This window comes from Mytilus trossulus, chromosome 2 (assembly GCF_036588685.1).
Source record: "Mytilus trossulus isolate FHL-02 chromosome 2, PNRI_Mtr1.1.1.hap1, whole genome shotgun sequence".
Classification (NCBI taxonomy): domain Eukaryota; kingdom Metazoa; phylum Mollusca; class Bivalvia; order Mytilida; family Mytilidae; genus Mytilus; species Mytilus trossulus.
The window spans coordinates 63,072,804-63,098,596 of record NC_086374.1 but is presented as its reverse complement, the minus strand read 5'-3'; the positions used below and the strand labels follow the sequence as shown (position 1 = coordinate 63,098,596).

At 31.5% G+C, this 25,793-nt stretch overlaps 1 protein-coding gene across 4 annotated transcripts; it reads right to left on the bottom strand.

Moving 5' to 3' along the window:
* Positions 1 to 1,713: 1,713 nt before the first annotated feature.
* On the bottom strand, positions 1,714 to 24,657 carry LOC134707745 (peroxidase mlt-7-like). Of its 4 annotated transcripts, none has more exons than XM_063567768.1 (18): positions 24,452 to 24,657; positions 20,928 to 21,194; positions 20,512 to 20,629; positions 18,623 to 18,724; positions 17,585 to 17,754; positions 17,148 to 17,324; positions 16,279 to 16,333; positions 15,456 to 15,556; positions 14,824 to 14,922; positions 14,321 to 14,434; positions 13,578 to 13,766; positions 11,173 to 11,312; positions 7,835 to 8,001; positions 6,617 to 6,826; positions 5,212 to 5,399; positions 4,340 to 4,457; positions 3,827 to 3,888; positions 1,714 to 2,348 (listed from the first exon to the last, which is right to left on the bottom strand). In XM_063567768.1, the coding sequence occupies exons 2-17, from the start codon at positions 21,187 to 21,189 to the stop codon at positions 3,828 to 3,830; spliced, it is 2,271 nt and encodes a 756-aa protein (XP_063423838.1). In that variant the 5' UTR covers positions 21,190 to 21,194; positions 24,452 to 24,657; the 3' UTR covers positions 1,714 to 2,348; position 3,827. The 4 variants fall into 4 exon arrangements, with proteins under 4 accessions (XP_063423838.1, XP_063423839.1, XP_063423840.1 ...); XM_063567769.1 differs by lacking the exon at positions 24,452 to 24,657 and adding an exon at positions 22,932 to 23,075; XM_063567770.1 differs by lacking the exon at positions 24,452 to 24,657 and adding an exon at positions 21,426 to 21,450.
* Positions 24,658 to 25,793: the final 1,136 nt, after the last annotated feature.

The following is a 25,793-nucleotide window of genomic DNA, read 5'->3' as shown; positions in this document are numbered from 1 at the left end:
GGTTAACCATTCCTACTAAATCTTGACATTTTAAGGATATTGGAGCTCTTTTATGTGCATTTAGCAACCAACGTTTATCAGAATCTTTATTTAAACTGAAACAAAAAAAACCATTAATTTTGTATTTCTAAGAACACTAAGAAAGTAAAAAGTATTGCCAAATTTCACAACTGACTATATGACGTTCGTTCAAAACGATGTTTGTTGATTAAATGACTTAACAATCTTAAGTCAATCACTACATAGCTTAAAAACAAAATGTTATCAAGCACACCTTTATTGAGTTCGATAGAGTGCACCTTTTCTAAACGCAAAAAAAATCACCTTAATTTGTATTTTTTTCATAAATATTTCGTTACACATTCACTTTTTAAAATAATTTGTCTAACAAAAACAACATAAATCGACATTTAATGTTTTTTTTCAGTTGCAAATTGATAATGCTTATGTGTGAATACATTGTACATGTTGTATACTGAATCAAAGACGGTAATTTGGTGATTTCCGGTATTTCACGAGTATTTGCACGTACATATATTTTATTAAATAATTCATATTTTAGACGATATATAAATACTGCAAATGATTTAAACATTGCATTATGATTAATTCTCAAGTTTAATTAACTAAAACGGGTAATTGTGTAACGAATTTCTTTATGAAAGGAGAAAATATGCCTTAATTTGAACCCCAAAAAATCGGATTGTTTTTGATGTAAAAAAAAAATTTTTTGTAAAACAAAAAATCTTCCGAGTTACATTTAATATGATTGTTTTGTATCTGTTTTAGTTGTTTAAACCTATACTTTATTTTTTTTTAATCGCTTTATATTAAAATTTTAGTTAAAAATTACTTAGTTGTGATTGCGAAATGAAGGGACCATTGAAAGGGACGTTTTTAAACCTCTTTTGGACACTTTGTTTTTAGTCTAACACCTTGTATTTTATCAATAGGATAATGAAGTTGAATTCTATCCAAAAAAATCGCGGTACCCTGGGGTGTAACACAAACTCCTTAACTAGCGCCCTTTTGAGAACTAGCTGATGGACTAATAGAGATAAACTGTAAATAGCAATAATGTTCAGCAAAGTAAGATTTACAAATAAGACAACATGACCGAAATGGTCAATTGACCCCTTTAGGAGTTATTGCCCTTTATAGTCATTTTTTTACAATTTGCATAAAATTTGTAAATTTTTACTAACATTTTCCACTGAAACTACTTGGCCAAGTTCATTATAGATAGAGATAATTGTAAGCAGCAAGAATGTTTAGTTAAGTAAAATGTAAAAACACATCACTATCACCAAAACACAGTTTTGTCATGAATCCATCTGCTTCCTTTGTTTAATATTCACATACATGACATAGACCAAGGTGAGCGACACAGGCTTTTTAGAGCCTCTAGTTTTTATTTTGCTATATTTTGCCTTACATCATTGCATGGGTGTGTGTTTTGTATATTTTCCATTTTTTTTATGCAGAAATAAAATCAACTTTTTCAACTCATTTATTGCTACAAACTAAAGAGTACTAATATACGGAAAATACAAATAAACACAAAAGACATGAGACACAAAATAAAATGTCTATAAAACGTAATTAGTTGATGAAAAGCCAGTACTGTACACATTTATAAAATGCAAAACATGTATTTTTCTTGATATTGGTAAAAGTATAAATACAAATTTTAAATATATAGCTTAAATTGAAATATGAATAAATATAATCAACAATATTTAACCGATCCTTGGTCAATTTATAAATTATATTTGTTTTTGTTTCAAATTCAAAACAAACTTTTATTTGAAGACACATATCTGCCAAGTTTTCAAAATGCCAATGGGGGTTTTGCGTGCAAGATGGCTGGCATACTCAAGGGACCTTCAAGGGAGCCTTCAAATACAGTGTAATGTTGTTTTCTGGCGTCTCCATACTTTTATAAGCCTCAATTTATTGTAAAATTAATTGTTTTGTAAAAACTGGACATAATTGCTATTTAAAAATTTCTATTTGGGAGCCACCATGGGGGAAATCCCCCGCAAATAGTGACAGTTGGCAGGTATGTAGACATATGAAATACACTTTAGTAAGAATATTTCAAAAATGCTATGACAACTTAGCAAGTGAAATTTTAATATAAATATGAATTACAATATAATAAGAATTACTACAGAAATGCGATGACAAGTTAAAAAAAATATGAAATACAATAAGTTAGAACTATTATATTAACATGATTAAGGAATGTTTCAGAAATGCTATCACAAATAAGTGATCTACAGATTGTTTATAAGTTTATCTTTGAGGACGCAGTCGTATATCCGTGTGTTGTCTTGTATAACAGTCTGAAAAATTAAGCAAAATGATATCTGAATTAATACTGCGTTGAGACTGACATTGCTGAACAGACATTAATGACGCCAGTTTCGTCTTGATTTGTAAGAATACATTTGATTAACGTTTTAGTTTGTGCATCTATGTCTGCATGTGTTTGAATGTCGGTATACAAGTACTCGTACTGGTGACTTCAATTTCACAAGCAGAGGTATACTATTATCAATAGTAACAATTCTACTGCACTAGATGCGCATTTCGACAATATATGGCTCATTAGTGATCTGCGAGACCAAACTATTTGAAAATCTAAATTTGAGGAAATACTTAACAAGACAAAAGCCGATCAATGAAATAAAGCTTTGCATGAGGGGAACATATCATTTAAATATTGTGTGAGACAGCAAAGTTTTATAACAAATTATCAGTATTTATGCCATTACCGAAGAATAGGCTATATGTGATACCGTCGGATATTTACGGTCAAGGAACAAAGGTATCAACCCAGTGATACATTGTAGTAATAACATAAACAGTATTAATTTGCTACACCAGATGTGCATACTGATTTATTAAGTAGATATATTCCAGTAGTTTCAATTTGGATATAGCGTAAATTCAGTAGTTGACTAATTGAAACGATAAATAATTTGCAAAAGCCATGTATTTTATCCAATTGGAATCTCGAGGTTGGCATGGTTGGAACACATGTGAACTTTTTCAATAGAAAATTCATGAATAATTCTGTATACGGACATCTTGATTGGTTGTTTACTTTTGAAATGCAAGATAAAATATCATTCAAATGAAACTGACGTTACCCCCGTCACTATGTAGTCAAAGCAATAAGAAAGAAAAATAAAATTTCAGGTCATTTAAAAAAGCTTGTAATTTCTAGCACATAATGATATACTAACTCTTTGACAGCCATGGCGTTGTCAGTTTGTTTTAGATTTATGAGTTTGACTGTCCCTTTGGTATCTTTCGTCCCTCTTTTAAACTTATTGAGTCCGTTTGTTTTGTTCACACATGGGTGTCAATATAATGGAATTATATATGCAATTGTCATACAAATTCAGCAGGTTATAAAACCAAGTTTGATATATTTTCTACAATCGGAATTGCCGGTTCTAAGTCAGGAATATGACTTTTTTTTCTATTCGTTTGGACTAAACTGAAATTCATTAGGAGTTTGGTAACTGTGCTATTATATTTTTTCAAAATGTTTGTCAAGATGACCATTGAAAATATATTAATTGTAGAAACGCATATCAAGAGTTAAAATGAACATGTTTTAATATTGAAATTAAAGCATTATCTTTTAAAACTTAAAGAATATCGCATAATGTATGCGTAAGCCATACATACGTTAGTATATCAAACCATACGATGACCTTTCTGAGTTTCAAAATATGCAAACTGCACATACTATAATAGATAAATTACATGGAGGAGTTTAGCATTATTTAATGTGTCTGTATAACCATACCTTATTGTCCCCATGCACTAAAGTCCATCTGTTTGATATTTCTCTCATTTGAACACGGTTTTCTGGAAACAAATGATTTTTTTTAATATAAGTATCATGTATCATTGACCGATATTTCCGCTTAAATCAATATATCAGAAGTAAACATGCATATTATCAACATTCACTTCAGTTTCAAACTGAAACAACCGACATTTTGGACAATGTTTAAATTGAAATTCTTGCGTTTGGTCTCCATGGTTTTTATCATAACTAACCTTCCCCGCAAAATAAGGCATTAAGAGTAAGCACAATGGTTTAAAATTAAAAGTTAAAACTGCATGTTTGGGGAGAGACCATCTGCTTTTCATAGGACTGTAACTTTTTGAACTTATTCGTTAAAAACCCACTGAGCGCGTTGTAATGGCACAATGCAGGTCAATGGGTCCCTTATAAAACTGCTACTATATTTGACCAAATGAAAACGTTTTTCTGACACTGATGGAATTTAAATAAAATTAACTATCAACATACCTTCCACCGGCAACATTTGCTGGATTAATAAGTGCCCTCTTGTGGATTTCTGACAAACCTGGTACGTTTTTACAAAGAATTCCAGAAAGTGTCACTTTTCTTATTTCCGCAAGTTTGTCTAAAAAAAGATTTAATAGATATTGTGAGATAATTAGATAAATAGTTACAAGATGCAAAAACAAATTTCATACTGAAGGTGCACATTTCAATCTTTTATTTTTCTTCTGTTCTGTTAAATACTTAGCACTAGAGGTATAAAAAAAAAAACCAACCATGCAATACATAATGGACTGACATAAAACTCTGACACAATTCGAAATGATTACATTTTCCTTTTGAATTACTTAATTTGATATAGATAAAGGCCACATTAGTATACTGCTGTTCGATTGTCATTAATCGATTAAGAGAAAACAAATCAGGGTTACAAACTTGAAGCGAGGAAACACATCAACAATAAGAGGAACAAAACTAGACAACAGAAACAACATTTACACTAGACAAAATACAAACAAAACAGTTTCTATTTTCAATGTCAGTTCTTATTTTATCTTATATTTTTTTATATTGTGTATATTAGCGTCGAATGCTGTCTAGTTAATACTCAAATTATGATTAAGCAGCAGTGTTTTATAAATTGTTGCTTGTATGTTTACTGTTATGTTTTTGTCATGCCGTTGCAAGTTCGTCTTCGATTTTAGTTTGAATTGCCCTTTGGTTTCTTCCGCCTTTGATTTTATATTACCAACTTAACTTATACCAATTTTCATAAAAAGTAAAATCACAAAAATACTGAACTCCGAGGAAAATTCTAAACGGAAAGTCCCTAATCAAATGGCAAAATCCTAAAAAAAAAAGTGTAAAGAACTTACTTGCACTAAAACCCTCAGGTTCTGCTCGTTCATACCAAAATCTGTCACCATTTCTTAGGTTTTTAAATTGTTCGCTAAGGATACAAGCGAATGTCTCTCCTACGTAGGTAAAATCACCGCCACCGTTTAATGCTGTACTTCTTAATTCTAACATGCCACCAACGTATAAATCAATATCATGTACACTCCTAAAACAATGTGTGTATGTTATATATATTTAAGATCTTGTGATCAATTTTATTTGGCAATCGCCAATGGCAGTCAGCAGGATTAAAGAACATCAGCTGTTCGACCTGTTAGTCAAATGCGTTTTGTTTAAATATACTTTTTCACTTTTTTGGTCTTTTGGAAAATGTTGTTTGTGCTGTTTTTAGACCCTTCTACAACGAAATTTGTTTGACATGCACACGTATAAAAATTGCGGTTTTTATCCAACGCAATCATAGGTTTGAACATAGTTTTCAATTTAGACTCGTATATATATAGTTAGTCAAATGCGTTTTGTTTAAATATACTTTTTCACTTTTTTGGTCTTTTGGAAAATGTTGTTTGTGCTGTTTTTAGACCCTTCTACAACGAAATTTGTTTTACATGCACACGTATAAAAAATGCGGTTTTTATCCAACGCAATCATAGATTTGAACGTAGTTTTCGACTTAGACCTGTTTACATATATATATTTACAGTGCAGGCGATTTCGTGTCACGATATCTTAGTAGCATGGGTTCAAATCCCGGCAAGGGAAGAACAAAAAATTTGCGAAAGCAAATTTACAAATCTAACATTGTTGGGTTGATGTTTAGACGAGTTGTATATATACATTGCATATGCAACTCGTCTAAACATCAACCCAACAATGTTAGATCTGTAAATTTGCTGTCGCAAATATTTTTTTATATGTATGTGTGTTTCTGAAAATTCAAATTGTTTATCAAACAGCAAAATAATATGATCAAAGATTATATGAGCATTTTAATTTAAAACTTAAGTGGTGGTTGAAGTCATTAAGTGACCGCTTTTATAATGGTATATCGACTTTCATACTAAATACATGCACTGGTAGTCCTGGGATATAAAGAGGTATTACATGGTCGGTAAAAACTTGATCACTTTTTGTCAGAAAATTTGTAAAACGAGACATTTTTCAGATCTAGCGTGTCATAGTTCCTCAGCAAGACAATCAAGTTAAACTTCTTTCTACTCAGCATGGAAGGGTTGCTGTAACTACAAAGGAATATTGAATGACAAAGAAAAACAGTCTGTACCAAGTTATGAATATGACAGTTGTTATCCATTCGTTTGATGTGTTTGATCTTTTGATTTTGCCATTTGATTAGGGACTGTCCTTTTTTAATTAAATGCGAAATCATAGTGATGTGAAAAATTGTTGAATACGCAAACGTACTTATACATTCTCTCTAACTCTCTTCTTGGTCTACGTTTTATGTAAGTCATGCTCGCCCAATCGTCATTATTAACTGGAGCAGGAAGCTTGCACCATTTTCGCCATTCTGTGTATGATGGTAAACCATGGTCTCTTCCTCGTTGTATATTTAAACTCGTAAGATCTAAAGACGTGTTGAACAATTTGTTTCTAATAGCATCCGAAAATTGCCTGCAACAAAAGAAGCGTGCAAAATATGAGAAAATTAAGTAATTGTTTTAGAAACCATTACAAGTATACAAACATATAGTCCAAAATTAGACACCTCACTTTATTTCATATTTTGTGTAACGTATTTCATTTGTTAAATAAACCTCGTTTTTGATGACTTCTTTGCCTTGGAAAAAAATTTGGCGAAACAATATTATAATTGACCAAACTATGCGCCAGTTTGATCAATAATGACCACACGAGGCCAAACATATATCATTCATAGTGCTAAATATGATAAAATGTGCACATCGTTAGGAATTTAATATCCGTGATTTGATAAACTACTAAAACAAATTATAAAGGTAGTTTGGGTGACTGCCCATTAACAAATACTCTTTTCAGAAATACAGATGTTCACTTAATGACAGAGCAGTCTTCAAGTTCCTCGTAATCACAGCGATTTTTGATACACATATGTGTATATCATACTTGTTACTGAATGTACATGGACCAAGAAAGAGACAATTTAAAAAATAAACTGCAAGCTGAAACACAAATACAAAGCTGGAAAAATTGTTTTCGTAAACTTAATTTCGAGTGAATGATGTAAATGTTGAAATGTTCAGGAAAGTGTATCTTTTCCTTTGGTACGTTGTTTTCTGATAATATTTAAGCAATGTACTGTTAACAAAAGATTGTAATTCAATTGTACTTTAAGCGCTTACACGTAGTATGTAACATGACAAAATTAAACGTTTTATTGATGAAAAAATGAAAGTAGTTCATCATAAAAAAAAACGAGGCTCCTCATGGTGGTGTCCAATTCATCAAGTAATCACAAATTGTTTTGCCAAAAAAATAATCTAATCATTATTTATATTTTTAAAAAAGATATTTAAATAATCAAGAATACAGTCATAGATTATCAAATAATAATGACATATTTGGTCTGGTTATCAATTATCAATATATAAACATGTAAGTAATCACATAAATCCCATGAGGAGGCTCTAGCTTTAAACTTACTCATCAGCTTTAGCTCCTTGAACAGTTGTCATAAATCGGACTAATTCCAATACCTTGGATCCAGCTTCATCAACCAACATGTGTGGATTTTTAAGAGTTACCTCCATTTTTGTTTCCTCTGTGAGAGTAGTGTAATCGGCATCCATATGAGCTATGTGACTTCGTATCTATCAATTTTAATTTTTTCAATAATAAATAATACATTTGTTATTAGGAATGTTGTTTAATTGTGGAAATTTACGCGACTGTCATAAAAGTGAGAGGTTTAGCTAGCCACAAAATCAGGTATACTCCACTATTTTCTACAGAAGAACATGTCTGTACCAAGTCAGGGAGATAACAGTTGTTATCCATTCGTTTGATGTGTGACCTTTGATCACATTGTTTTTTTTTCCTATTTGATTAAGGATTATTCGTTTTAAATTTTCTTGGAGTTTGTAATTTTTGTTATTTTACTTTTTTTCCCCATAACTGACGATTGCTTAGAAATTGATAATTCATTAAATTATCTACAGAAGACAGCACTATAAATTGTAAGGGCTAGAAAATAAACGTTTTTGAATGGGTCTACCAACCATCCCTTATCCTCCTCTTTTCTGGCCTAACCATTCAACTGTACCCGTCTTTTAACGTGTCATGGAATGTTTTTCCTTTGTTTTCTCATTTTTCGAGTTTTATTTTTTCTAATATTGTTACTATACATCTTATTAGTCATGAATAGACATGAATAGCAATCAGAGTGTATAGATTTGGAGTTTGGAGATAATAAAATATCAAAAATATATAAGAATGAGATTTAGAATGACACAGGTTTCCACCAGAGAATACATGACATGGATGTTAGCATCTATAGATCATAGTACGGTCTTAAAAACTACGCGAAACCCATACCGTGTAGTACGCAAAAATGATCCGGACGATACAAAAAATGAAAAGATAAACCAGAAAAATTGCTGCTTACTTTTAAGAGTCTTCTTTGACAGTCTGTGGATTTATGAAAACGAAATTTTTAACGGACAAATCTTAGGGAATGTGTACAAAAAAATTCATATCTAAACAAATATGTTATGGAAATACTCAACAGTGTAAAAACTACATTATCAGATATTAACTGAGAAGCATTCAACTCAACATGTGAATACCAAAGACTATACATACCCATTGAAAACTGATTTTTTTTCAAAAAGTCTAAAGATTAGAGATATTTGCAGAAATGTTACACAGTCAGGATTCTACTTCGTCAAAGTTATCTCCCCATTACGCCAGTTCATTTTCACAATCGTAGAACTGGAAGCCATTGTAGGGATGACGCGCGGCCAATTTTGCTCATGGAAACCGATAAATTTATCCACATTGCACTATTACGATCCTTATCTGTCAGCTATATTTTAAAAGACAAATGTATCAACTAGCTAAAGAGCATCAGTTAATGATCTTGTCTGCATTGATTCAACTTAAAAATATTGTCTGATCGGTTGTCAGGTGGAATTTTCGAAAATTCATAAACATTTAAAAAAATTCTAATTGAATATTTCGTGGAGGGGAAGACTAGAATTTTTTTAGAGGTTGAAGACAATAAACCCTTGTCATCACACACAAAAAAATCATAATTTTTCAAAGATATGCATTTTCATCATCCAACTTGAAAGACGTCAAGTACTTTCAGTAAAAAAAATTGCTATTCTAACACACCTACTCTGTTTTTGTGATTCATAAGATTCATAAGATTCACTTGACCCATATATTTCATCTTTAAGTACTGTGCTTTTTTTATGTAATCAAGTCAACCTGTAGCTTTGATATATAAAAATGATAGAATCTGAAGCGAGACGATGTATGAGATAGTCTTGCTTTGTACGATATCAAGACAAAATATTCAACTCAAACACGCCATAACATAAAAAGGTGCACTCGATTTTCTCTTTTCGATACAATTGTTACCCTTTTTTGGAATATTTTCTTGAGTCACATAATGGAACACGAAAATTGCTGAAGTAATAGATTGATATGTTTTCCGTCCGTGGTAATTTAAAATAAGAGGCTCTCAAGAGCCTGAATCGCTCACCTTAATTCTTTTGGTTAAATCTCTCATCAATGATTATTTTGGCTTTTCAATTTATTTAAATGTTCTTTGGATCGTCCTATTTTCTTCAAAAGCAAAAAAAAATAATTATTTTCTCCTATGTTCTATTTTAGCCATAGGAGCTATGTTTCTTGACATACAAGGAAATAAAATATAAAATTTATACTAGATACTCTGAAACTCAATTACCCTAAGTTTGGCTGAAATTGATACAACAGTTTCAAAGGAGAAGATTTTTTAAAGTAAGTCAACATGATGAACAAATTGTGAAAAAAGTCTTTAAAGGGCAATAACTCCTTAAGGGGTCAATTGACAATTTTGATCAAATTGACTTATTTGTAGATCTTACTTTGCTGAACATTATTGCTGTTTACAGTTTATCTCTATCTATAATAATATTCAAGATAATAAACAAAAACAGCAAAATTTCCTTAAAATTATCAATTCAGGGGCAGCAACCCAACAACAGGTTGTCTGATTCATCTGAAAATTTCAGGGCAGATAGATCTTGACCTGATAAACAATATTACCCCAGTCAGATTTGCTCTAAATGCTTTGGTTTTTGAGTTGTAAGCCAAAAACTGCATTTGACCCCTATGTTCTATTTTTAGCAATGGCGACCATGTTTGTTGATAGATCAAAACTTTGGATACAATTTACAAACTAGATACCCTAAGGAACATTCAGTTAAAGTTTGGAAGTATTTGGCTCAGTAGTTTCAGAGGAGAAGATTCTTGAAATAGTTTACGACGACAGACGACGACGGACGACGACAGACGACGACAGACGACGGACGACGACGGACGCCAAGTGATGGCATAAGCTCACTTGGCCCTTCGGGCCAGGTGAGCTAAAAAAGGAGGTTATTCATTTTCTACATCCAACTTGAAAGATACCCATGTCGTCGACTTGATATCTAATTTTCTACTTAACTATATACTAGATAAATTGAAAACATATGCAAATGGTGTTTTTAAAATAAAACACTTCGTAATTGAGAAGAAAATTGTAATTTTGTGTGTTTCTATTAACTTTTTTTTTTTTGTCACTATAGTTAACATAACAGTAAGCATTTATCGCCTTCTCTAACAAAGAGCTTCGATTCTTTTGTTCTATTTCAACCTGGTTTTCGACTGTACAATGTTCGAAACTTTGTTAAAAACGGGTATAAACTACTAGGAGAGGTTTTGAAAACAAAGATGTTGGGTTATAAACTTAGCAAAGGTACAAAATTCAATGTTGTTCTATATCATACCTGACTATGTCCAAATCGAAAAGCAGCTGTAGCAAATCCAACTGTTATTCCAGGATTGACTGTATTGTCGTAATGATTGAAGAAGCCTGTAGGCAAAAGTCCTAAATCACGCTCTATTATCACGTCATCAATAAACACATCTAAATATATATATATATAAATGTGATATGCTGTTACCATATTTTGAATACTTTACCGATTATGTCTGTTTTCTGCACGCATCGTTGTAAAAAAAATAAAAAATAAAATAAACGGAATTTGATGCGACTGTCATATAAGTGAGAGGTTTAATGCTATAAAACCAGGTTCAATCCACCATTTTCTACATTTGAAAATGGCTGTTCCAAGTCAGGAATATGACAATGGTTGTCCATTTCTTTAATGTGTTTTATCCTTTGATTTTGCCATTTGATTAGGAACTTTTCGTTTTGAATTTTCCTTGGAGTTCAGTAATTATGTGATTTTACTTTTTAGTATGTCAAAACGCGTGAAAGGCATATGGGCGATGATATGGCACTTAACTTTCTTACTTGTTTTGCTGAAAAAGTGGTTAAAGATACTTAGGTTATCACTCAGTAAATCAGATACGCGTCGAGTGATCTTATTCGAAACCAACACACTGCTCTAGCTTGTTTGAGTTAAAATGTGTTCAGTCGGATTTGTTTTACATTCCAATTTGTGAATTCGAATACCTAAGATATAATATAGAGTAGCGCTTCGATTGATACTTAAGAGATTTATCCGATAATCATAAAAACGAAAGCGTGCTCATATGTTCGCATCATATTTGGTATCTTCATCTTTATAATTAGGCCAGATTTGTTGGTGACATGACATATTTTGGTTTTTACATACTATCTTACTTTTGTACATATTTTGTCAAAGATAACATGATTTTGCTTGTCAAGGGTACTGATATGGGTGACAAAACTTGGACAGAAATGCTATCCTTTTAGAAAGTTCCCGTTTTGGGGTGATAAATTGTTCTTGTTCAATTGTTAGTTTCCTCTTCAAAACTTTAAGGACTTTATGATCGTTTTTTTGTCGTAGCATTTCAGTTTTAGCCTAGAACTTTTTTTCAAGAGAATTACTCAACCATTGATACGAAATAAAAGTCTATTTTTCAATAACTCCTCAAACTCAATTCTATGATAAGCACAACATTGCTAGTTTTAACGATTTAATGCGGTTAGTTCCTCATTTTTTTGTGTTCAAACTTCCGATGGATATCGGTATAAATAACCAATTTCCCCCGTATTGTGAGTACTGTTATTGACTGTGGGTATCATCTATCACCGCTAGTTTTGGTGAGATTCGTGTTGCTTATTCTTTAGTTTTCTATATAGTGTCATGTGTACTTTTGTTTGTCTGTTTGTCTTTTTCATATTTAGCCATTGCGTTGTCAGTTTATTTTCGATTTATGAGTTTGACTGTCCCTCTGGTATCTTTCGTCCCTCTTCTATGTTGACTGTATAGTACCGTCATATGTCTTTATCAATGATATGTTTGTTCGATTGCATGTTGTCCCCCGGTAATGATATATGATTAGTGTTGGCTGAATGATATTTCTCATTTAGATAACTAAAGATATGTCGTGATGAATATTTTATATTTTCCTGTCACTGGTGACACAGTGATATAATCCTGTGAAAACATGGCATATGATCGTCAAATTTGACAAACATTATACTCGGAGTTGAATGAATGATATTTATCTGTCGATGATTGTTCATAACATGTTTATTTTATATCTATGTTATTTTCCGTCATTAGTGATCAAAAGTATGCTCCGTATTGACTGTTTGATATTTTCCTGTCTTTAATGACCGCGAATATATCATGGATATGTTTAATGTTGACTGAGTGGTATTTAAAAGTGATTGACGAACGATAATTTGTTGCCTATTGACTTGTGGTGTTTCCGAGTCATGTTCCATGTTGACTGTGTGATATTAACCTGTCGCTAATGACCCAGTGTACTTTTTGTATAGCCAATATGGGTCAGCACTGAATAAATAGACTATTCCTATCACTGATGATATATTCCACGAGGTTTTGTTCCAATTCTGTCCTTTTTTCTGATCCACAATTTATTCTCATATATTTATGTATATATATCCATATAACTTTGCTATACACGGATCAATATCTACTTACTTAGTTTGTTCTGCAAATGTGTATGTAAATGATCCTCTTTGTGCTGGTCGATCTGTTGTTTACTGATATTGAATTTTAGAATCTTACGGACTATGGGCTTCACAAAGAAAAAATGCCTTAATTTACACGATTGTTTGAATTAACACTTATATAAAATCTACAATATAATGAACAGAAAAAGGGTAGATCACTTTGTTCACACTATTTCCACTTCTAAATATAGGGAATGAATATTAAAATATACGTACTTTGTAACCATTCGCTGTATGTGATATGTTGAATAATAGCACCTATTATCTTTCTGGCTTCGTTGAACAGCTTATCATCAGTCCATTCGGGTTGACGTGCTCTTAATTGATCAACTATGCGGTTATGTTCTTTCATAAACACCAAGTGCAAGGATCCAAGACCAGGCTGAATATTAACTCTCTCATCACCTTCAAAACAAAAAGTTCAATCAGGTTGACGAATAGGAAGTTAATTGAGTAATTAGTTGATTGGTGTTTAATTCCACTTTAAGTACTGATATGCTATTTCGTGGCGGTCAGTTTTTAATGGTGGGGGAGCTGAAATGCCCGGAAAGAACGACCGATATTCAGTAGAAAGACTGTCAATATTAGTCAATTGAGATTAAACCTGACATTGTCGGCAGACTTGTGTTACAGTAGTTAGAATACTTAGAACTCTTGGCCACCCAAGTTCTCTTATATGAAAAAGAAATATTAAAAAATGTAATGAAATGACACCTTTTTATGATTTCATTAATATGTGGTGATTACTCCAATGCATCACAAAAACAGAAAAAAAGCCAAAAGGGTGAGTTTGAGGCCTTTATTGAAAACACTTAAAATAAATGCGTTGCTCTAACCATAGTGGTGCCTACAGAGTTAAGAAATATATAAAATTTATTTTTATGTTTGTTAAAGCTTGTAAAGAGAAAGTAATTCTGAGGATCTAATCTATCAATTTTAACGCTTATATAATAACATACCAGCTAACTGACAATAGTCATCTGAATCTTCACCGGTTAAAGAGCAAATACTGTCATCAGAGGAGTCTTCAGGAAGCAAATTTCCATTGGCTGCTAATTTTACTTTCAACTTGCCTTAATGATAAACATTTAATGAATTATTAAGAAAGTAATACATTTATGATTCATAATCAATTTACCAAAATTATGGATTGCATTGTATCATATTTTGCCTTTGAAGGAAGTTTTATTCAAGAAGTTAGACTAGGCAAAAGATGTATACAAATTAAATTTTCACGTCTGTGAAAACAATTTTAATGAATAATTTATAATGAAGTTTAAATTCATACGAATTATTGTGATTCTAATATCTAACTTGACTTCTACACTGTTAGTATATACAATTATCCAACTATACTATCCACACTGATCCACACTGATCTGTGTCCACACTTGTAGTATATATAAGATATTTTTCACAGATTGTAAAACACACCAGGAACGAGTCAATGTAAAATGCTTACCACCTGCATCTCTCAGTGCTGCTAACCGACTTGGTGAACTGCCATAAACCATGCTACCATCTATGAATGATGTTATTACATTGGTCAGCTGCTTTCCATCTATTTAATGATAAAACATTTTGATAATTTTTATTAAAAGCCAGAATTACTTAGTTTGAGCAAAATAAGTGGAATAATTATTTTAGACATTTTATTTAATAGGACAGGCGATAATCCTCGCGCTATTCTTTGTTACATCAAGATCATAAATAATATAGTTTTCAATTCAAATGTAAATAAAAGGATTTTTACATGAAACATCTGTTTGTCGGTTGGAAGGCATTATTATTTGAAATGGGTTATCATGCGTCTTGAGTCTTAAAAGCAAATAAAGACCTTTGTCAGTAAATCCATAGAAACTAGTTTGATTTTGTCTTAAAATAAAAATAAAAACAAATTTTACCATTGCTACACATGAAATATCATACTAAAAAATATCTGCATTCTCGTTTTAAAATTAGAAAATCCAACCGCCTGGAATGGAGGAATATCGGGCTCAAATATTGCCATCTTAATTAAGCATTTTGATGGTATGGTCCATAACTATTCGATTGAACACATTGGACACCAGATTGAAATAAAATAATACATACCACTTAGTTCAACAGCAGCCGCTGGAGCCGATCGTACAAATTCCATACATGTTATACCTATTTCATCATTAGCGTCCACTTGTATGGCCATACATTCGGGCCTGAAATTTAATTTTATACATATATTCACAAATCGCCGTTAGACAGTTCAAGTTTTCGTGTTTTCTCATTACATTTGCAAACTGGTTTTTTTTACAAACAAATGTTTTACATTAACTTTGATATATATATATATGTGATTTCAGTTTTGTGAATTTTTTTTTATGAATAAAAATATCATTATTCTACGACATCTCCCATTCGACAGTAGAAAAAAAATGTCGAAATAAGAAGAAAGGCACCCGTTAAGATGTGAGAGATGTATTCAAAATACGCAGCTTTTGACGTAATTCAGCACGTTGAATCTAATAAGACATGTAGCACGCTTCCTGAAAAACCAATTGTAACAAACGGTCCGTTTGGTTATTTGATTTTGCCATGTGATTATGGACTTTCCAAATTGATTTTCCTCTGAGTTCAGTATTTTTGTAATTTTACTTTTTCCGTAAATGACCTTTAGCAAAGCAAAGCTTCTGTGCATATCTAACATAAAACTCATGTTCGATTAGCAGTCGAAATTCACGACCTTATTACTGTGGTCGACCGACTTTGAAATCGATTTATTTTGTATCTCTATTTATCTTGATTATTCGTGAAATATTTGCCGTTGGACGTTAGCGTTAGTCAACCAACAAACAAATCAATCATTTTACAAATACATTGAATATTCAGATAGCTACCATTTAAATCAATTTATTGATTGTTGTATTTATTAAGACATTACCTTTCAACAGGACCATTGCCATCTACGCAGCATGATATTTCGGCGCCATCTTGACCTATAACAAAACATATTTCAACATTAATGCAAAATACTACCCTCGTGTTTTGAAATGAAATATATATATTATATATATTGAGATACAATTTGAATGAAAAAGTTTACTCAAAAGCTGTTTTAGTGTGGTTGGGTTTCTGCGGGTGCATTTTTTAAAACATATTTAGACTGCCATTGTGATAATTCTCTCCATACTGTCTACTTGTGTTTCCATACCTTAAGCGTTCTGTCTCATTTTGGATTTTTGTATTCATAGGGGATCTTTGGTAGTCTTTATTTGATTCATGATTTACTCACAAGTTATAAGAATAGATCTGTTCATATTGTATGGGCAGTTGTCATATTTCTTAGAGATACCAGAATAATTAACGCATGCTTCAGATCAGAGAAGGCCAATTTGCATGCTTTGTTTCTGATAACCGAGCAAAAACGCACTTTATATTTATATCTCATATCTATACTTCGAGGTAATAAGTAATTAGCATATATTCTTAATGTATTCTTGGCTAAAGGTATACATATCGACTAATTCTGTCCGAATCTAAGACCCTCTTCGAAAACGAGAACCTATAGCTATATATATGTATATTGGGGGAAGCAGTTACACCAACATTGCTGTCCAGTAATTTAAAAGCTCACTCTTTCCAGACTTGTTCTTTCAATTTATTCTGTCAACTTCACCTGTTTCAGTATAAGCATAACGCAGTTAACTTAAAGTTGAACAGAAAAATCGATTTAAAAACAACCAATAAAATGTGTTTTGAGAGTTAAAATACAAGTTTTTTGTATATATTCTGTGATTATATTTGTCATACCCGTAATTTGTGGCGTGAGTACTATATCATGGTCAATAAACTGTCCCCAGTTCATACTCATAAGGGTGTTGAAACTTTCATTAACATCAGTTTCTGCACTAGCAAACACTGCATTACTCAATTCTCTTGGATTTGGTAGAACTTCTCCAGGGATTACGCTTGTTCTGGGTTTGTCCACTACAAATAATTCACATAGACTTCAAGTTATACACTCTATTCAACTGGTTAGGTTCTTTCCTAGAATTTACTTTGATAACAGACGACTAAAGATAGCTAGCACTATAATAAGATAATAATATAGGCGGAGTACAAAATTCCGACAATTCCAGCATTTTGATTGGTTGACATTTTTAGTCTGAGAACGACAATTACCGGTATACTCGAAAGTTTTATGATTGTAGACATATATAATTGCATACGATAGGACTGGTACTCACCGCCATTTTCGTACACTTCAGATATAAATCTGGGTTGTTGTTCAAATTCTGCTCCCCAAAAAGGGTTATTCAGATTGTTACATTGGCCATCAATAGTTCTGTATGTATTCACATCTGGAATGTTGTTGCATTCGACTGGTGTCATCCTTTTCGACCTTGAAGATTGATGTCTGAAATTAAAGATTTAAAAAAAATGACGTAAATCAAAACTTCACAACTCATTTCGTTAGGGAGTGACCATTTCACTCCAAGGGGGTTGTGTTTTTTTTTATAATAAAAAAAATCTGATCCCCAATCGAATACAAAAAATGTGGTCAAGCAGATGCCAAAAGAAAAATTTTGCGCGATCTTTTCTAGTATTTCTTTCAGACGTGGAAAAAATACCTTACCCCTCCCTTGATGGTTGCTCCCTAAAATTATTGCATTAAGCTGACTATCAAGAAAATACTCATCTCCCCTATTCCTTTAAATAGGTGGTGCAGTCACTGCAATCAGCAAGAGCAATGACGTTTCAAAGAAGCAAAAATATTTCTGAATTGAATATACATACAATAATTATCAATATCACATTTGATTTATTGAAATATCGATTGTATCTTCCCTTTAAAAGTCGATGAAAATTGCTTTTTTAAACTGTCTAAATGGTATCTCCTACTGTGATTTGTAATCAACTAACAAAATACGAATGGCATCTAATAATCTAAAACTTTAAGGCAAATCATATTCTGTTTCAGCAGCAACACTCGATCATATTGCCAGGTGGTCAAAGTGGACAATAGGTCTATTTTAAGGTAGTGCAAAAAATAGGAAAAGTGCATGAAAGACGTTGAGAATTTAGATATGAAATTGTATGCAAAGCGGTAACTCAAAACAACCAGCTATTATGGGAATTTTTTGATTTTTTTTAGTAAGGAACAAACTGCGCTTTCAAAGAATTTGTTGTGTAATATCTATCCATCGTTTTTTTTTTAAATTCAATAAATAACTTAAATCAGCTTTGAAGAAATGAATCTTTCTATATATGCTTCTATATATTACCTTTTCGGTAAGTTCTCGCGATTAGCGAGTTCCTTTATAGTATCTTTCCAGCATTTGGCGATTTCTACCTCATTACTTAGTTCTTTTAATGTCTTTCCAGTTCTGAAAAGAATAACAATAACATAATTCATAGATTAATGCTGTTATTCCCCATATCCATACCTCAATGCTGCATCTGAAAATGTTTGAAGGCATTGAACAATAAATAAAGCACCTGGTATTTTATAAGAACACATTTGTGTTTTGTATCATCAGCTACTTTATTATACATGTTTGTCTTGCTTGATACATAATAAATAAAATTGAGAATGGAATAAGTTGCAACGTCGACTACGTTAACATTTAGGTTCAGTCTATAGATGAAGTATTTTATTTTTTATATCTATCATTTTGCTAAACCTTCATAGAATTTGACAAAACTTGAATAGAGGTTCTTCAAGATAAAAACAAATCTTTTGAAAAACTGAATATTAATCAATAAAAGGTTATTTGAATCGTTCCTGCTATGCCTACATTTAAAAAAAAATACATATTCACCCCCCCCCCCAAAAAAATAGCTCTAATCAAAGGGTTAATTGTACATAGATAAGCCTTTTAAAGTTTGAAAAACACAAAGACAATTCGATGATTGCATTAGCAGTCGGAAACCAGGTTGAAATAGAACAAAAGAATCGAAGCTCTTTATTAGAGAAGGCGATAAACGTATTCTGTATTGTTTACTATAGTTACAAAATTTTTAAAAGTTAATAGAAACAAACAAAATTGCAATTTTCTTCTCAATTACGAGGTGTTTTATTTTAAAAACACCATTTGCATAAGTTTTCAATTTATCTAGTTCATAGTTAAGCAGAACAATTAGATATCAAGTCAACGACATGGGTATTTTTCAAGTTGGATGACAAAAATGCATAACCTCCGATTTTTTTGAAAAAAATACCAAGGACGGAAAACATATCAATCTATAAGTTCAGTAATTTTCGTGTCTGCCCTTCTATTATGTGACTGAAGAAAAATATTCAAAAAATGGGTAACAATTGTATCGAAAGGAGAAAATCGAGTGCGCCTTTTTATGTTAGGGCGTGTTTGAGTTGGGTATTTTGTCTTGATATCGTACAAAGTAAGAATATTTCATACATCGTCTCGCTTCAGATTCTATCATTTTAATACATTAAAGCTAAAGGTTGATGTTATAGCACAAAAAAATCACAGTACTAAAAGATGAAATATATGGGTCAAGTGAAATACCTATCTAATGAGTCACAAAAACAGAGAAGGTGTGTTCGAATAGCTATTTTCTTACTGAAAGTACTTGACGACAGTCTTTCAAGTTGGATGATGAAAATGCATATCTTCGAAAAATTCTAATTTTTTGTATGTGATAACTAGAGTTTATAGTCTTCATACACTAAAAAAATCTAATCTGCCCTTCCACGAAATATTTAATTAGAATTTTTTTAAATGTTTATGAATTTTCGAAAATTCCACATGACAACCGAACAGACAATAGTTTTAAGATGAATCAATGCAGACAAGATTATTAACTTATGCTCATTAGCTAGTTGTTACATTTGTCTTTAAAAAAAACCCTGACATATAAGGATCGTAATGGTGCAATGTGGATAAATTTATCGGTTTCCAAGAGCAAAATTGGTAGCGCGTCATCCCTACAATGGCTTCCGTTTCTACGATTGTGAAATTGAACTGGCGTAATGGGGAGATAATTTTGACGAAGTAGGTTCCTGACTGATTAGGACATAAAAAGAACTGCACATCTCAGGTCAACTTGTCTGAGGGGTTTTATACCTTAGAAAATAATGATAACAGTCAATGTAACAGTCAATCTAAATACTAAGCATGACACGCCGTTTGTATCTAGTATAACTACTCACTTCTTTATCAAAGTTTTCTTGGCACAATTCAAAATATGACCAATCTTCTGAATTTCTTCTGAACGTTTACTTCTCTTGAATAGTCTGTTCCTTTTCCGTTCTGGCTTTCCATCAAGACCTGATAATGTAACATCAAACATAAATTTGAAGAATAGTTATGGATTTTAGATTGAACATAAAGGTAAATTTTTTGGAAAAAAATGAACAACAACAAATGGAAGTTTTTACGACCTTGACTGGCTATACAGCCCTTGCACGGTCGGCAAAAATAAACTGTCATCCGTGCAATGTATTTTGGATAAGGGATATAGGCCCTCCCTTTTTTGCACCATCGTTGGATCGCTATCGAATACCTATTGTTTTACGAGTAACATTAATTTTCATGTTTGAAAAATGCATACGAAAGTAACACCTACCCTCCATTTTAAACTGTCTCTGTCTTTCTCTGAACATATTAAATTCTTCTATGCATGTTTCAAAGGCTTCTTTCACCAAAATCTTGGCATCTTCACTTTTCTTCTGTACAGTTTCTTTTTCTCTTTCTTTCAATAGTTTTTCAATTTCCCCCAGAGTTTCTAGTTCTTTTTCTGTTAATTTGTCGTTGTGTTTTCCAGCAGTGCTTTGGAAACAAATTATTAGTACTACGGCAAAAACCAATATTGAGCGTAAACCCAGCATATTGTCTAAAATGAAACGTTAAATATCATATGAATTATTTTTCGTAAATGTTTTTTTATTGAGTCTCAAAAGACCGTTACCTGTTTGTTTTTATAAGTATTTAACATGATATTCGGCTATATTCCTGCCGATGTGACGAATCATGGTAAATAGGCCAGTCAATCTAGCATTTTGGCCCTTACCTTAAAGTAATTGCAACATAATATTTAATTTGGATCTAAGTACATATAGTTTACCGTTTTAAGGTATCACAATACAAAGATTTTTCATCCCCAATCAGACATCTTTAAATTGATGTAATTCCACACATCTTTCTTTAAATTTTATAAATGAGTTACCAAAAGAAAGAAGAAGGATTAATCTTGATAAGATCATTATGACATAACTATTACATAATTAATAGTTATGCAATTAGTTGCCATATGGTGATGCCCATACTTGAATGAATTTAGCTTCTTTGTTATTCATAGCATTCCAAAATATTTTATAGATTCTTCCACAACACAGGTTGACCTCCGAAACAGTGTCTTAGATTTTTCCTATTGTATTTCATTCTCGTATAAATCTTCAATGAAGTTTTTAACCTCAATTCATAAGAGACCCTTAAAATCAATTGGGTATAACATTTGTTCTATTGATGTGTTTGGAAATCTGAGACACGGTTTCGGAGGTCAAGCTGTGTTGTACAAGAATCTATAAAATATTTTGGGATGCTATGAAATACAAAGACATCAAATCCATTCAAGTTGGACATCACAATATAGCAACTAATTACATAATAATTAATTATGTAATAATTATGTCAAAATGAAATTATCACAATTTGAAAGATTAATCTTTCTTCATTCTTTTGGACCTCATTTATACAATTTAAAGAAAGATGAGTGGAAAAACATCAGTTTAAAGATGTCTGATTGGGAGTGAAAAAATCTTTGTACTGTGCTACCTTAAATGAAACGGATATAGTGTTAATTAACATAATCTTAACATTCACATCACTTATTTCAACAAAAAAGCGAAATAGACCAATTAGTGCTTGTCATCTGAATTTTATCATCCATCTATCCATCCTTTTATTTAATTAAAACCAATTTGTTTTATTCACATGATTGACATCTGAAATCTGTTTTAATCCCCTGGAATTTCGCTTATCCCAAAACATTAAAATTTATTTTATATTTCCGTATATAAAATTGATAAAAATTACAACACGAATCATTAACTGATATAAACGTTTGTGAAAATTAGGATCTAAGTTCACATAGGTTACCAAAATGATTTTATTTTTATAAAAGATTTTGTTTTATACAGCTTAATATTTAATTAGAAATTTTATTTAATATACAGCTTAGTATTCAATCAGAAATTTGGTTTAGATGAATAATGACCTACTTATACGTGACTTAGATGAATACTCAATTTACCGAAAACACTTAAAATTCTGGAAGCGGTTTCAAAATAAACTACCAACAATTATTTGGCTTTTAATATCTTAAAATAGTTTTTTTTATAACTGTTATGTTTATTTTTTATTTTTTAAACAACGTTACCTGTTTTGTTTTTATAAGTATTTAACATGATATTCGTCTATTTTCCTGCCGATGTGACGAATCATGGTTAATAGGCAAGTCAATCTAGCATCTTGACCCTAACCATAAAGTAATATTTAGTTTGTATCTAAGTACAAATAGTTTACCGTTTTAAATGAAACGTATATAGAGTTAATTAACAGAATCTTATACTTCACTTCACTTCAACAAAAGTGCGAAATAGATCAATTAGTGCTTGTCATCAGAATTTTATCCTCCATCTATCCATCCTTTCATTCAATTAAAGCCCATTTGTTTTATTCACATAATTGACATCTGAACTCTGTTGCAACACCCCCCCCCCTGGAATTTTGCTTATCCAAAAACATTTAACATTTTATTTTATATTTCCGTATATAAAATTGATAAAAACGGTATTACGCACCATTAACTGATATAAGTGTTTGTGAAAATTGGGATTAAAGTACAAATAGTTTACCAATCTTTATTTTTATTTTCATAAAATATTTTATTACAAAATAACTTTACAGATTATAATTGAAACATAATTTTTTTTTTGATAAATATTGACCTTCTTCTACGTGACTTATAACACGAATACTCAATTTGCCAAAATCAACTAAAATTAAAGCGGTTTCAAAATTGACTACTGTGACAAACAATTATTTGGCTTTCAATAAAAAAAATAATTAACTGTTATATTTTTACTTTGGTTTTAAAATAATGTTACCTGTTTTATCTTATAAGTATTTAACATGATATCCCTGTCTATGTGTCGAACCATGGTAAAGGAAAAGAGGTATGATATTAGGATGTTTTTTGCCTTATGAAACAAAACCAAAATTATAACTCTAACAAATGTATTACTCATATGATAAAATTGATATATTTTTCAGATATCAGACCAGCATGAGTATGTATGTAGGTATGCATTTCGTCTTAATACCCTTGTGACTTATTTCAGATTTACAGATGCTTATACAGCCTCATTTTGAAATCTATCGTGTAATTATTCCACGCAATGATTTGCAAGCATGCATGCCAAATGTAACAATAATTTGCATGCATGCTTGCCAAATGTAACGATGTTTTTTTTTCAAGCATTAATGCCAAATGTAGCAATCATTTGTAAGCATGTGTGACAAATAAAGCAATACTTTTCAGTCAAGTATGCATGCCAAATGTAACCATTATTTGAAAGCATGCATGAAAAATTTCACCATTATTTGAAAGCATGCATGTCAAATGTTACAGAAATTATCAAGCATGCATGTCTTTGCAAACCGTGCATGCCAAATGTTACAATAGTTTTCAAGCATTCACGCCAAATGTAACCAATATTTGAAAGCATGCATGGCCAATTTAACCACTATTTGAATGCATACTGGCAAGTTTAACCAATTTTTGAAAGTATGCTTGTCAAATTTACTCATTATCTAAAGGCATGCATGCTAAATGTTACCATTATTTGAAAGAGAGCATGAAAAATCTAAAATTATTAAAAAGCATGCCTGGCAAATTTAACCTTTATTTGAAAGCATGCATGCTAAATGTAAACATTATTTGTAAGCATACTGACAAATTTACTACTACTTGAAAGCATGCGTGGCAAATTCAACCTCTATTTGAAAGCATGCACTGCAAATGAAAAAAATCCTTATAAAAACTTACCGTCTCTTTAGCTAGAAGAGCCTAACACTGATTATTGTTACCTGCTGTGTCTCTTTATACTGTCAAGTTCGATTCAAATCATCAAAAATCACAAGCCTTGAAGCATGATTTTCTTTCAATCTGTTTTATTTTGAGTAACCGTATTTGAAATCATTCTTGTGTGGAGCCATTAGCAAAGTATTTTTAAATTTACGTACGTCAAACATCGATTGACGTCGAGATGCTAACCAATAGTTACGTAGAATGTATATATAAAAGGAATGTACTTGAAACTTACATTGCACAATTTTGCGGCTACTAATAGTACGTAAAAATGTGCAAAGTAAGATGAATGGAAAATATTTATAGTTTTACCATGCTGAATATATAATTTAAAACTTTTTAAAATATTTTACGAGTAAACAAGTTAATAAATTATTTATTACAGTTACATGTTCAAATATTATAGATTATAAAGATACACTATATGAGGTATGAAAGTACACCCGGGTCAAAGGAATTAGAACTTATGATGATATACAATAATATCAAGCTTTTACAATAACAAAATAAACATACATTTACTTTGCTGTAATTAAATTTAATTATTTTTGAAATTCATTGTTATTTAATGTATTACTGGACAATCGACACTGTATTACAATACAATGTATCACTGAACGATGTAATACTGGAAACAGTATAGCTATACACTTTATTGCTGTAAAATACTGATACCAATGGACAATGTGTTGCTGGACATTGTCTTACTGGACAATTTTATACTGAACAACATATTACCGGTACTGGCTATGTATTACTGGAAAATGTATAACCGGATAATTCGATACTGGACATTCAGTGTTCTATGCCCCCATGTCACAATATCAGGATATGCCCAACAAAAACATAAAAAGCAAAGAAATATTGATTGTTTTGTTGTTTTTCATCTCTTATACCCACCGTGAGGCTTTCAATTAGGAGCCAAAACCATTCTCAACTCACTGAAAAGTCAGGACGACCCCTCGCATCGACTCGAGCGGAATTCTTTGCAAACTAATTATATTTGCTATAAAACCATGGAATGATATCAATAAAGTAAATCATTTACTGTCATAATTTAGCCCCACAATCATACTGAAACTTGCAATAACAATACAAACAACAGCGGGTCAAGATTTCGGTTACATGATTGAATTACAACGAAACAGAATCATCGATATAAAATTATAAAATAAGGAAATGTAGTATGATTGCCAATGAGACAACTGTACCCACCAGAGTCTAAATGACGTGCATTACAAATTATAAGCCTGGTACCTCTGGTTACTATTGACACTGCTGGTTCGATGCCACTGCTGGTGGACGTCTCGTCCCCGAGGGTATCACCAGCCTAGTAATGAA